General features: G+C 52.0%; 1 protein-coding gene across 1 annotated transcript in view; it reads right to left on the bottom strand.

The window, feature by feature from the left end:
* Nucleotides 1–4,665, bottom strand: part of MICALL2 (MICAL-like 2) — a gene marked incomplete at its 5' end in the record, with an annotated part of 16,330 nt that extends 11,665 nt beyond the window's left edge. Inside the window, 2 exons of the mRNA XM_008937019.1 lie at nucleotides 1,178–1,319; nucleotides 4,617–4,665. Of these exons, the coding sequence (XP_008935267.1) occupies nucleotides 1,178–1,319; nucleotides 4,617–4,665 (191 nt within the window). The remainder of the gene's footprint in view (nucleotides 1–1,177; nucleotides 1,320–4,616) is intronic.
* Between the last annotated feature and the right edge of the window lie 5,473 nt (nucleotides 4,666–10,138).

Raw genomic sequence — 10,138 nt, 5'->3', positions numbered from 1 at the left:
AGAAAAGGACCTGGGGGTGCTGGTGGCCAGCTGGCTGAACACGAGCCAGCAGCCTGCCCAGGTGACCAAGAAGGCCACCAGCATCCTGGCCTGGATCAAAAACCATGTGTCCAGCGAGTGGGGAAGTGACTGTGCCCCTGGACTCGGCACTGGGCAGGCCACAGCTTGAGTCCTGGGCTCAGTTTTGGGAGCCACAGGATAAGAAAAATCTTGAGGTGCTGGAGAGGGTCTAGAGAAAGGCAACAAAGCTGGTGAGAGGTCTGGGGAACGTGGCTTTGGAGGAGTAGCTGAGGGAACTGGGATTGTTTAGTCTGGAGAAGAAGAGGATGAAGGGAGACCTTACTGCTCTCTACAACTCCCTAAAAGGAGGCAAGTGAGGTGGAGATTGGTCTCTTCTTCCAAGTAACCCGTGACAGGACAAGAGGAAAGAGGCTTAAGTTGCATCAGGGAAGTCTTACGTTGGATATTAGGAAGAATTTCTTTCCTAATAGAGTGGTGAAGCACTGGCCCAGGCTGCCCAGGGAGGTGCTGGAGTCACCATCCCTGGAGGGGTTCAAAAAACATGTGGACGTGGCACTTGACGTGGTTTAGTGGTCATCATAGTGTTGGGTGGATGGTTGGACTTGATGATCTTAGAGGTCTTGTCCAACCTTAATGAGGGTATGAACCTACATTTGAAAGGATTGCTACCACAATTATGCCAGTTAAGGGGGTCATTTTCTTCTATCAGTAGCTCAGTGCTGTATAAGCCCTGCCATGGATGCTGTTACACTGGCACAGCCCCAGGGACAAGCTCAGCTCTGTTAGACTCTGTTCTCACCACCCCTCCAGTGTGGCAAGGCCTGGGACAGAGGTGCTTGAGAAAGGAAAGCTGAGGTAGGGACCACAGAGGGAAATCTTCACTGCTCCTGTCTGGCTGAACCATGAGAAATTTTAGATTGTGTATTAAATTTTAAGGCAGTGGTTTTAAAGAAAAGGCACAGCCCTGTGCCCTTCCAAAAGCACTGATGCCACCATAGGTCAGTGTGTAAAGAGTTCAAATCCTTCACTGAAATAGTTCTGGTACCAAAAGGTCTCTGTGCAGTCTATTTTACTTTTCCAGGCTAGTCAGGAGCCCAGGAAAAGCACAAAACTAAGCACACATCCTTCCCACCACTTCAGGGAATGCAGTACTTACTAGGAGACCGTCCATGGAAGTAGTTGTAATACTGAGACACGTAAGTGAGGATGCTCAGCCTGTCTGGTACCTTCAGAGCAACCATATCCTCTGCATCCAGCAAGGCTGGGATCCCCAGCTCCTCCTCTGCCACTCGAAATGCCTGGAGAAGGGAGAAAAAGGAAAAAAAGGGGGGGGTCTTCTTCAGCCCAGGCAGTGGAGTTGCTCCTCATCAGAAGTAAGCAACTCCACACCCCAGCTCAGGGAGTAACTCCCCTGGGGAGCAGCTGCAGCAGTTTGACTCCTGCAGCACCTGGCTGCTCCGGGACTGGCAGAGCCATGGCTCCCAGCCACCGCCTTCAGAAACTTGGGAACCCAGCCAAAAATCTGGCCTGGCAAGCTGGCCGTAGCTCGCTGCACAGGAACTCACCTGGGCTTCTCCTGCTCCGCCTCTGCCCGAGCCAGGCCTGGCAGGTGGCACATGCTGGTCCGGGCTGGCACGCTCACTGCCAGGCTCCCAGCCCAGCCTGGAGCTCTCCCCAGGGCACGGGGCGCTGCTGGGGGTTTGCAGGCAGCTTCCTGGGCAAATGGTAACACCTCCTGCCTGCTCTTCCCGTCCAAAAAGGGGAAATCTCAGGCTGCAGATTTCTCTCTCCCAGACTGGAGAGGAGATAGTACAGAAGAACTCCTGCTACCTTGTTGCCTTCCAGTTTAACTATTTCTCTGCTGCCTAACGTTTATTTGGAGCAAATATTGCTCCTTGTGGCATCCTCTGCTTTGAAACTGCAGGCTCAAAGTTAGGTTAAGGAGGGAAAAAATTCTTTTGCTTCTGAACAAGAGCCTTTACTAGAGGACAAAAAAAAAAAAGCAACTTTGTCTTTGCTCAGCAGAGTGTAGGGCTTTTACTAGGGACCTTCTCCAGCCTTCTTCCTTCCTGACTTATAGGAGAAAATCCTTTCGTTCCCCCTTTGGAACATCCCCTTTGAAATGTCAACCCAGTAAAGGAAAAGAGCACTTGCAGGACCAGAGGCACAAGGAAAGCTACTGCTGAAGCTCACAGTGAAAGGGTTAAAGAAAGACTTGGACATATTAAAACCCTCCGCATTTGACCTCTGGCACGGACAACAGTGTTGGTGTACAAGCCAACAATTCCTGCTTAGAAGAAACAAACAGCCATTATTTTTTACCAAGAAAATTACCATTTTTTTCCATTGGGTATCCCAGTAAAAATGTAACTGAGCTGCCACTAAGCACACTTGCAGCCAGCTGCCTCCAGTACCCCATCCCGGGTGCCAGCCCAGCCTGGCACTCGCCTCTCTTCTCACCTGGTGCTTAATACATTCTTTGGAGTTTTCCCCACTGCACTGGCTGCACAACGGGTCTGACCAGTGGAGTTTCCTTGCTGGACATTCCCCATGTGCAGTCTAGCAGGAACACAGGCCATGCCCACTCCTGCCACACGGGGCCACGGGCAAGACCAGTGCAAGAGGCTCAGAACAAGTGCGAGGGGCTGCCTGGACCACACAGAGGAGGGTGCTCTGAACAACAGGTCTGGCCAGGACCAGGGGACCAGTGCAGAAAGCAGCATTAGGTAGTGTCCTCTGTGCCTACAGCATCCTCGTGTCCCTGGGAACTGCTCTTGCTTGGAGATCCAGCAAGATCACCACCTAACATGGCCCAGCTGCTTGGGCCTGAGGCCATCTGAGCTGGCCAGGCACAAGCTTTCCTCTGACACAGGCTACCACTGTATCTGCTACACCACACCACCATCCTTTAGCACTGGATCCAAGGCCTCCAGAACCCTTCCTCCTTTTTAGATAGTTTTGAAATCTTTACCAAAAAAGCGCTACCAGTTGAAATTTCTCTAGGGTTTGGGGCTGGTTTTTTTTGGCACTGGAGAAGTGACACATTCTTCCTCAGCAGCAGACCTTATATGGCAAACTGCAGCCCAAACAAGATTTTCTGTAGTTGAATAACAAACACTGTCCCTGAAAAGAACTTATGGAATAGTGAAGCACCAAGGAGGGTCTGAACAATAGCAGCAGGACGGCGCTGGGAGAAATCAGGGCAGCCAGAGTGAGGAAGGGCAGGAGCCTGGGTAAAGAGAGTCCAAGGGGGGAGGCCACCCCAGGAGCCCACAGGGACATGGAGGGGTCAACCCCACTCACGGCAGAGCCAAGGCAGCAGGATACCAGCAGCAAAGGGGCAACACAGACCAGGCATCCTGCAGCAGGTGGCTCGAGGAAGACAGCAAAATAAAGGACATAAAAGAAACTAAGAAATGGAGGGGGGGAAGACACAGGCTGCAACAAAGGCAGGGAGCAACTCTTTTTATGAGAGGCACAAAGAAGCTTTTCATTAGTAAAGGCAGTGGAGGCAGCTCACACAGCTCATTTCCCAGGGACCAGCAAAGCCCCCGCAGAGCAGACACCATCAGCCCGGCCGGGGAGGGGACAAGGCTCCAGGCTTCCCAGCACTCCAGCCAGGATGACCATCCATGGTGAAGAGACCCTGATACCTCCCAAACAGCAGACTTCAAGGGCAAAAATGCTTGGTCTGAATCTCACCTCGAGGAGAGGAGGACGCAGGGAACCCCAGAGACTGTGAATAGCTGTGCAGATACTGCAGCCCCAGCTTGGGGAGAGGGGGGTCTGTCACAGGCACTGGGAACACGGCCAGGGCTGGAGGGACTGGAAGCTAAGGAGCGTGGAAGGGCCTCCAGCTCTCCTGGAGGCAAGGACCACCTCAGATGGGTCACTGTGTCAGAGGACCTCCAGACAAGAGCAAGCTGCTGTGGGCTCGTTCCCATCCCCAGCTCCTGCCAAGCAGCCGTGAAGCTGTGTGGAGCAGTGCCAAGGGAAGAGAAGCATTTTCATCTGCTGCCTCTCTCTCTGTGAGGGAGACAGGGAGGAAAAAGTCCTTCCCTGGAGCACTAAGTCCATGCCTGAATCCACTGCAGGAGGGGGTTGGCCCATCCACTTTCTTCATGGAGAGAACATGAGAATCCCAACCTGGAGTGAAGTGTCCAGGCAGGATGAGGTTTTAGGATGCCTCCACCTTCCAGCAGCCTTCACTGCAGGCACTGTCAGCAGGCAGAAGTGGGGGGATGCTCCCTAGACTTCCCCTCTCACACCTCCCAGCTTCTGCTTGCTCCTTCAGGAGCATCACATCCATGCTTTGACCTCCAGCATCTCTGTCTGGGTTCCTGCTGCCTCAGGACACAGGCGTCCCTGCACAGCCAGTGAAGTATGGACACTCTGAGGTGCTTCTGAGCAGCCAGCAAGCCTGGAGCTGGACACTGCTGTTTAAATCAGAAGGTTGGATGCAGGCAGAGTAAGGCAAAGGACTGGAACACAGCACACTGAGCACACTGCATCTCTGAGTTTCTGCAGCTAAACCACACAAGCAAGGTGCCAGGTCACAGACTAGAACAAAAGTAAAAATATTAAACGCCACTTACCAGCTTGTTGTTCTCATACACATTTTCTTTACTGAGGGAGTTGAAGTTTCTGAAATACAGAAAGAAGACAAAAGTCTGAGGTTGGTGGTGGAAGACAAGCTGCTTCACTTTGTGCTGCTTTGGCTGGGAGAGAGGTAACCTGCTCCACAGGAGCTGGTGCTGGCTATCTCCTGCATCTGTGCTGAAAACAGAGTTGATAGCACCGAGATGTTTTTGTTACTGCTGGGCAGGGCTTACACAGAGCCAAAGTCTTCTCTTTGGCCCACCAGTGAGCAGGCTGGGGGTGCACAATAAGCTGGGAGGGGACACAGCCAGGACAGCTAACCCCAAGTGACCAAAGGGATATTCCAGACCATGGGACATCATGCTCGGGGTCTGAAGCTGGGGCAAGAAGACGGGAGGGAGAGGACATGTGGAATGATGATGTTTGTCTTCCCAAGTAACCCTTACACATGATGGAGCCTGGATTTCCTGGGGATGGCTGAGCACCTGCCTGCCATGGCAGTGGTGAATGAATTCTGTGGTTTGCTTTTACCTATTGCACAGTCTTTATCTCAGCCCAGGAGTTTTATCTCTCCAGTTCTCTTCCTCATCTCACTGGGGGTCAGTGTGTGAAGGGCTGCATGGTGCATAGTTGCTGGCTGGGGTTAAACCACACCACACTCCAGGCATCTGGAATCTCTCTGAGCCTCAGTGGTTTGGGGAACAGAGCCCCTCTTCCCACCCCACCTTCTGAGAGACACTCTGGAGGAAGCAGTGCAGCAGATCCCACCCAAGACAGCCACAGACCTGCTGTAGCTCCCAGGATAGAGACGTGCAGGAGGCTCAGCAGGCACAGCCACCTGCCCACGGGCAGCACAACACGTTTTTGGCACATCCTCCCTCGCAGGGCTGACTCCTGCAGCCTCCTGCAGACAGGGCATGCTGATACCAAAACATCCCATGTAGATTCAGGGGTTTTGCTGAGACAGCCAGGAACAACCTCTAACTCATGGGGTGGGGTTTTTGCCTCAAAGAGCCTTGCTCCCCTCCCACCTCAAAAAGAAATGCCAATTCTTGCCAGTCAGATTTGCAACTCTCTTTCTCTGGAAGCACTTTCCAAACAGTCATTTCCATACTCTTCTCGTGTCTTGCAAGTTGTCTCTACACAGACACCTCAGCTCCAAGGAGGAGTGCTTCATATATCACACACTTCTCTCAGGCACCCATGTCCTCTGCTCTCAGAAGCTGCTGGTTCCACCAGCACCAAGTTCTGGTTTCAAATCCTCTTTTCTCCTGTGGCAGAGCTCCACAAAACCAGCACCAGGACTCTGCCTGGGAAATACCTCAGTCCACAACACGACACTGTGGCTGATAACACCAAAGTTGCCTGTAGGAATCTTGTTGTTTCCCTAGGGATGTCACTTTTGCTTCATAATCACAACCAGTAACTGAAAAGGAAGACACAATCACTGTTTGCAGTTACAAGCCAAAGTCAACAATCCTCCTTCCTTTCTGTTGCCCTTGGACATGGGAACTCAGAAACTGGGACATGATGGGACAGGCAAGAAAGCAGGAGGGAGAGTGAGTCTGTGCTACTGGAACTAAGAGCTGCAACAGAGTGTGCTTCTCACCTGTAGCAGAGCGTGTCCCTCGCTTAGGAACCAGCCACTGCCAGCTTTGTTTTACACTGACAGTCACTTGCTGAACTGGGAACACCAAACTGGTTGTTGCCTGGCAGCCCCACTCTCCAACACTGCTTCCTTCTGCCCAGGCAGGCAGGGTCTATTTCTTTCTGATAACCCCATTTCACTTCACAATCCTTGTACCTGCTAAGTGAAAGGCCGATACCAGCGAGGAAATTCTCACTGATAAACAGCAAATTTACAGCACCAACTTTGCATTTTTGTACGTAGCACCTTTATAAGCGGGGTGGACGTGCCCTTGTGAGCCAGCCCCTCACCTCACAGGGTCACCTTGTGAGCCAGCCCCTCACCTCACAGGGAGCCAGGGTCACTGTGTGAAACCCAGGGCAATTCTACCTCCCAGCAACCTATTCATGAGACAAACACATGATACCTGTCACAGCAGGGGAACTTTTTCCATGACTTGTAACAGCAAGGAGCAAGCCAGGCCCTTTGTCTACTCAGTACAGAAAGTGGAGCATTACATTACAAAGGAGAGAGGTGCCTTCAGACAGGCTTGTCCATCGTGCCACAGCCTGTGCCTCCTCCCTGCATCTGGCACCACTGTGTAGGACAAGGAGAGAACGAATGACAGGTAGGACCCCAAGGTCAGCCCCCCTTAAGAAGCAGGTACAGACAAAGCACATACCACCTCTAAATCACATTCTCTTTCCTGTGCAAAACCAAAAGGGACTTGCAGAGGTCTTTCTTCAAGCAGTGCTCCTGCCCTGAGATTTCCCTTCTTTGAGACAATGGATTAAAAAGAGCAACAAAAAGAATCACAAGCAAAATCAGTTTTGGCGAAACAATGGATACAATCATCCTGTTTTGTGTCAGGCAAGAAAATCAGCTTTTCTAAGAGCCAGCTGCAGGAGGTGATTGCAGCTCTCTGCCTAGCTCCCAGTTCTGCTCCTAAATAAAGTCTCTGTAGCAGGGACATCCTGAATGCAGGAAAACACGTGCAAGAGCAAAGGGGAGCTCCAGCTTCCTCAGCCGTGCTGGCACACAGGACACAACACACTGGAGTTACCTGTCTCTTGCTGGCCAGTGCCTTTGGCTCCCACACTGCACACAGTCAGCTATGGCAGCGTGTGTGCAGACCTAAAACCCCAAACCTCTGATGGTGAATGCCTTAAATACCCTCCTGTTTCCCAAAGGAGAGTGCAAACATCAGGCTGCTTGGCCATTTCAAGAGCCTCCTGCCCTCTCAGCCTCAGTCCTTCCCTGGCTGGTCAGGTGAACTGCTTACTTATGATATTTCTTTTGGAAATTGATCTTGCTGCTGCATCTCCTATCTTGGAATATCAAAGCTCTCTGGACCAATGTAATCCTAAGAAAGCAAAGCTAATACAAATGGAGAAGCTGGAGTTCTCCACTGAGAAAACACAGGCAACTGAATTAATTGGAAGAGGTGAGAAATATAAATCTGACCCAAGAGAGGGCCTCCAGTGTTGGAAAAAAATCAGAGCGGAGCTCACTAGCACAGGAATAGAAGTGAAATTTTTAGCTCTCAAAAAAATCCTTCTCTTTGCAAAACGCAACCAGGCATTTCTCATGCCCACAAATCTCTGTGACCACCCACTGCTCCAGCTGCCCAGACCCAGGCTTGCAAAGCTCACCACAGTCCTTCCACAGGAGGAATCCCTCCTGCTGCTGCAAGCTCCAGTTTGGTTGGAAAGTTGATCTTGGAGCAGACTGAGCAAAAAAACACCCCAGAACCACAACGGTACCAAAACCAATTCTGTACTATTTTCTCTACACACTAAGACATGCACAGTCAAAAGGATCACTGGAAGAGACTGGAGCATCCTTTGCCAGCTCACAGTCCTCAAAGAGAGGGTTAAAATCCAGCGTGCTCTGCTGGGAACAGAACCTTTCAGCAGTGGCCTTTCTGCATGTGCAAGCAACCTGGGGAGGGGGGACAGGGCTGGGAATCCCAGGTTTATCCTCCTCTAGCAACGCCTGCTCCATGCTGCTCTGGTCTTGCTGGGAAGCTGGGAGTGACTAACAGCAGATGAGACTCCTGACCCCAGAACCACCCTCCCCTCGCCTCCGCCTGGCACACAAACCACAGCCCCACAGAGGTCAAGCAGGCAGCAGCTCAGCTTCACCCCAGCCTCGTGCTAAGGAGATGGAGATCCCAGGCAACTTGCCCTCAGCACAGCCAGAACCCTCCCTGCCCACACTGGTGACTGTTGGCCTCATCCTGCCCCACTGAGCTGACAGAGCCCAGGAAATGCTGCTGGAGGGACAGGCACCGTCGCTGCTCAGCTGCCAAGGGGGATTTCACAACCAGTCAACTCCCACAACGCCGAGCTAACACCAGCTCAGTCTGGGAAAGAGCTTGATCCCGGGCAAAGAGAAGGAGCTTAATGAAAACCTTTCCTCCACATCTGGCATTAATATCTGAGCCAGTGTGCACAGCTCCCCTGCTTCTTCCAACTCCCTTATCAGGCCAAGGCCCCTCAAAGCACGGCCAGAGCCATCGCCATCACACACAGCAGCCACCGACCTCAACTGCACATCCCTCTGAGGAGAGGGGCCTCAGGGCTCCACGGACATCCCAAAAATGGGCTGGGACCTGCCTGACAGAGCGTGCATGCCTGGCTGGGGCTGCCTCTGCAGCACTCCTCAGCTGGCACAAAAGAGACTTTCCATGAGGATTCAGTGTTTCTCCACTCCTCCACAGCATCCTTGGGCGAGTGGGAAGCGAGTGGGAAATGCATTTCTAATTTCACACAGCCTGCCCTGTTCAGCAGCAATATACACCCCCACATCAGCCAAGTTGGACAGAAGTTGTCATATTTTCCATATGTTTTCCAGCAAGGAAACGGGAAGGGAGGAGAGACCCCCACCAGCCTGTCCTCTGAGCCACATCCCACAATAGAAGCCCATGATTATAATCATGTTTTGTAATTGCTTGAACTTTTCTTGGGAATTTCTCAGGCTCCTGCAAGGAGAAATCCTCTGCACTTCTGAGCCCAAGAATGTCATTTGTGTAAACCAAGACCACGCTGTTGCAAAACTCCAATGCCGTGACTGAATCATGTTCTGGAAGTGATTTATATATAGCAGAGCTGCTGCAAACACACCGAGCGCCCCAAACACCAATTATCCTTTTCTAGTCTTATCTTCAGTATGATGCTTTAATCTTCAACTAGGATCTCTGCTAGAAGCAAGGGGAGGGGCTCGGGAGAAAGCACTTGAAGCACCTGGGAAGCTAGAGTCACAGCCACAAGTGCACCCAGCAGCATTTCTCTGCTGGTGGGTCCTGCACTGACCATGCTCAGGGAAGCTTTCACAGATCCACGGAGAACCTGCACAGCCCCAGGAGCTGACACAGGACACCCGGCAGCCCGGGCCACCAGACACTGGAAAGTGTAATTTCCTTCCAGCAGGACTTTGCCCAGCCAAGGATACGCCTGGTGCTGACACTGATGAGGGAGGTCACACATAAAAGCTTCTCTCACTTCAACCTTCAGGCAGTTTGGTACAAGTCAGAAAGAGCTTCTGTAAGATCCTGAATAAAGTCAGGCAGAATTTCCACCATAAAAGAGAATGAATGGGAACTCAGAGAAGCCGCAAGGAACATTCTCCCTCTTCAGCACAACCCTTCATGTACAGTTCAAGGATTATAAACAACCCACTAAACTGGGCGACAGGATCACTGCAGCTCTCGGGCTGCTGAGCCCTGTGCACACCCGTGCCCTGGACGGGCCAGCTGCAGTCAGCCAGAAAGCTGTCAGAGTCCCCACGGGCACCGCCCGGCCCTGTCACCCTCCTGCCCCACGCTCCAGGATCTCTGGGGCTATGAATCAAAGGAAGGAAAGGAAATATCTGGAGTCATGTGGACGTGAC

This window comes from Merops nubicus, unplaced genomic scaffold (assembly GCF_000691845.1).
Source record: "Merops nubicus isolate BGI_N331 unplaced genomic scaffold, ASM69184v1 scaffold13853, whole genome shotgun sequence".
In the NCBI taxonomy this organism is placed as follows: Eukaryota; Metazoa; Chordata; class Aves; order Coraciiformes; family Meropidae; genus Merops; species Merops nubicus.
Note: the sequence above shows the minus strand (reverse complement) of the source record. Positions and strands in the feature narration are given on the sequence as shown.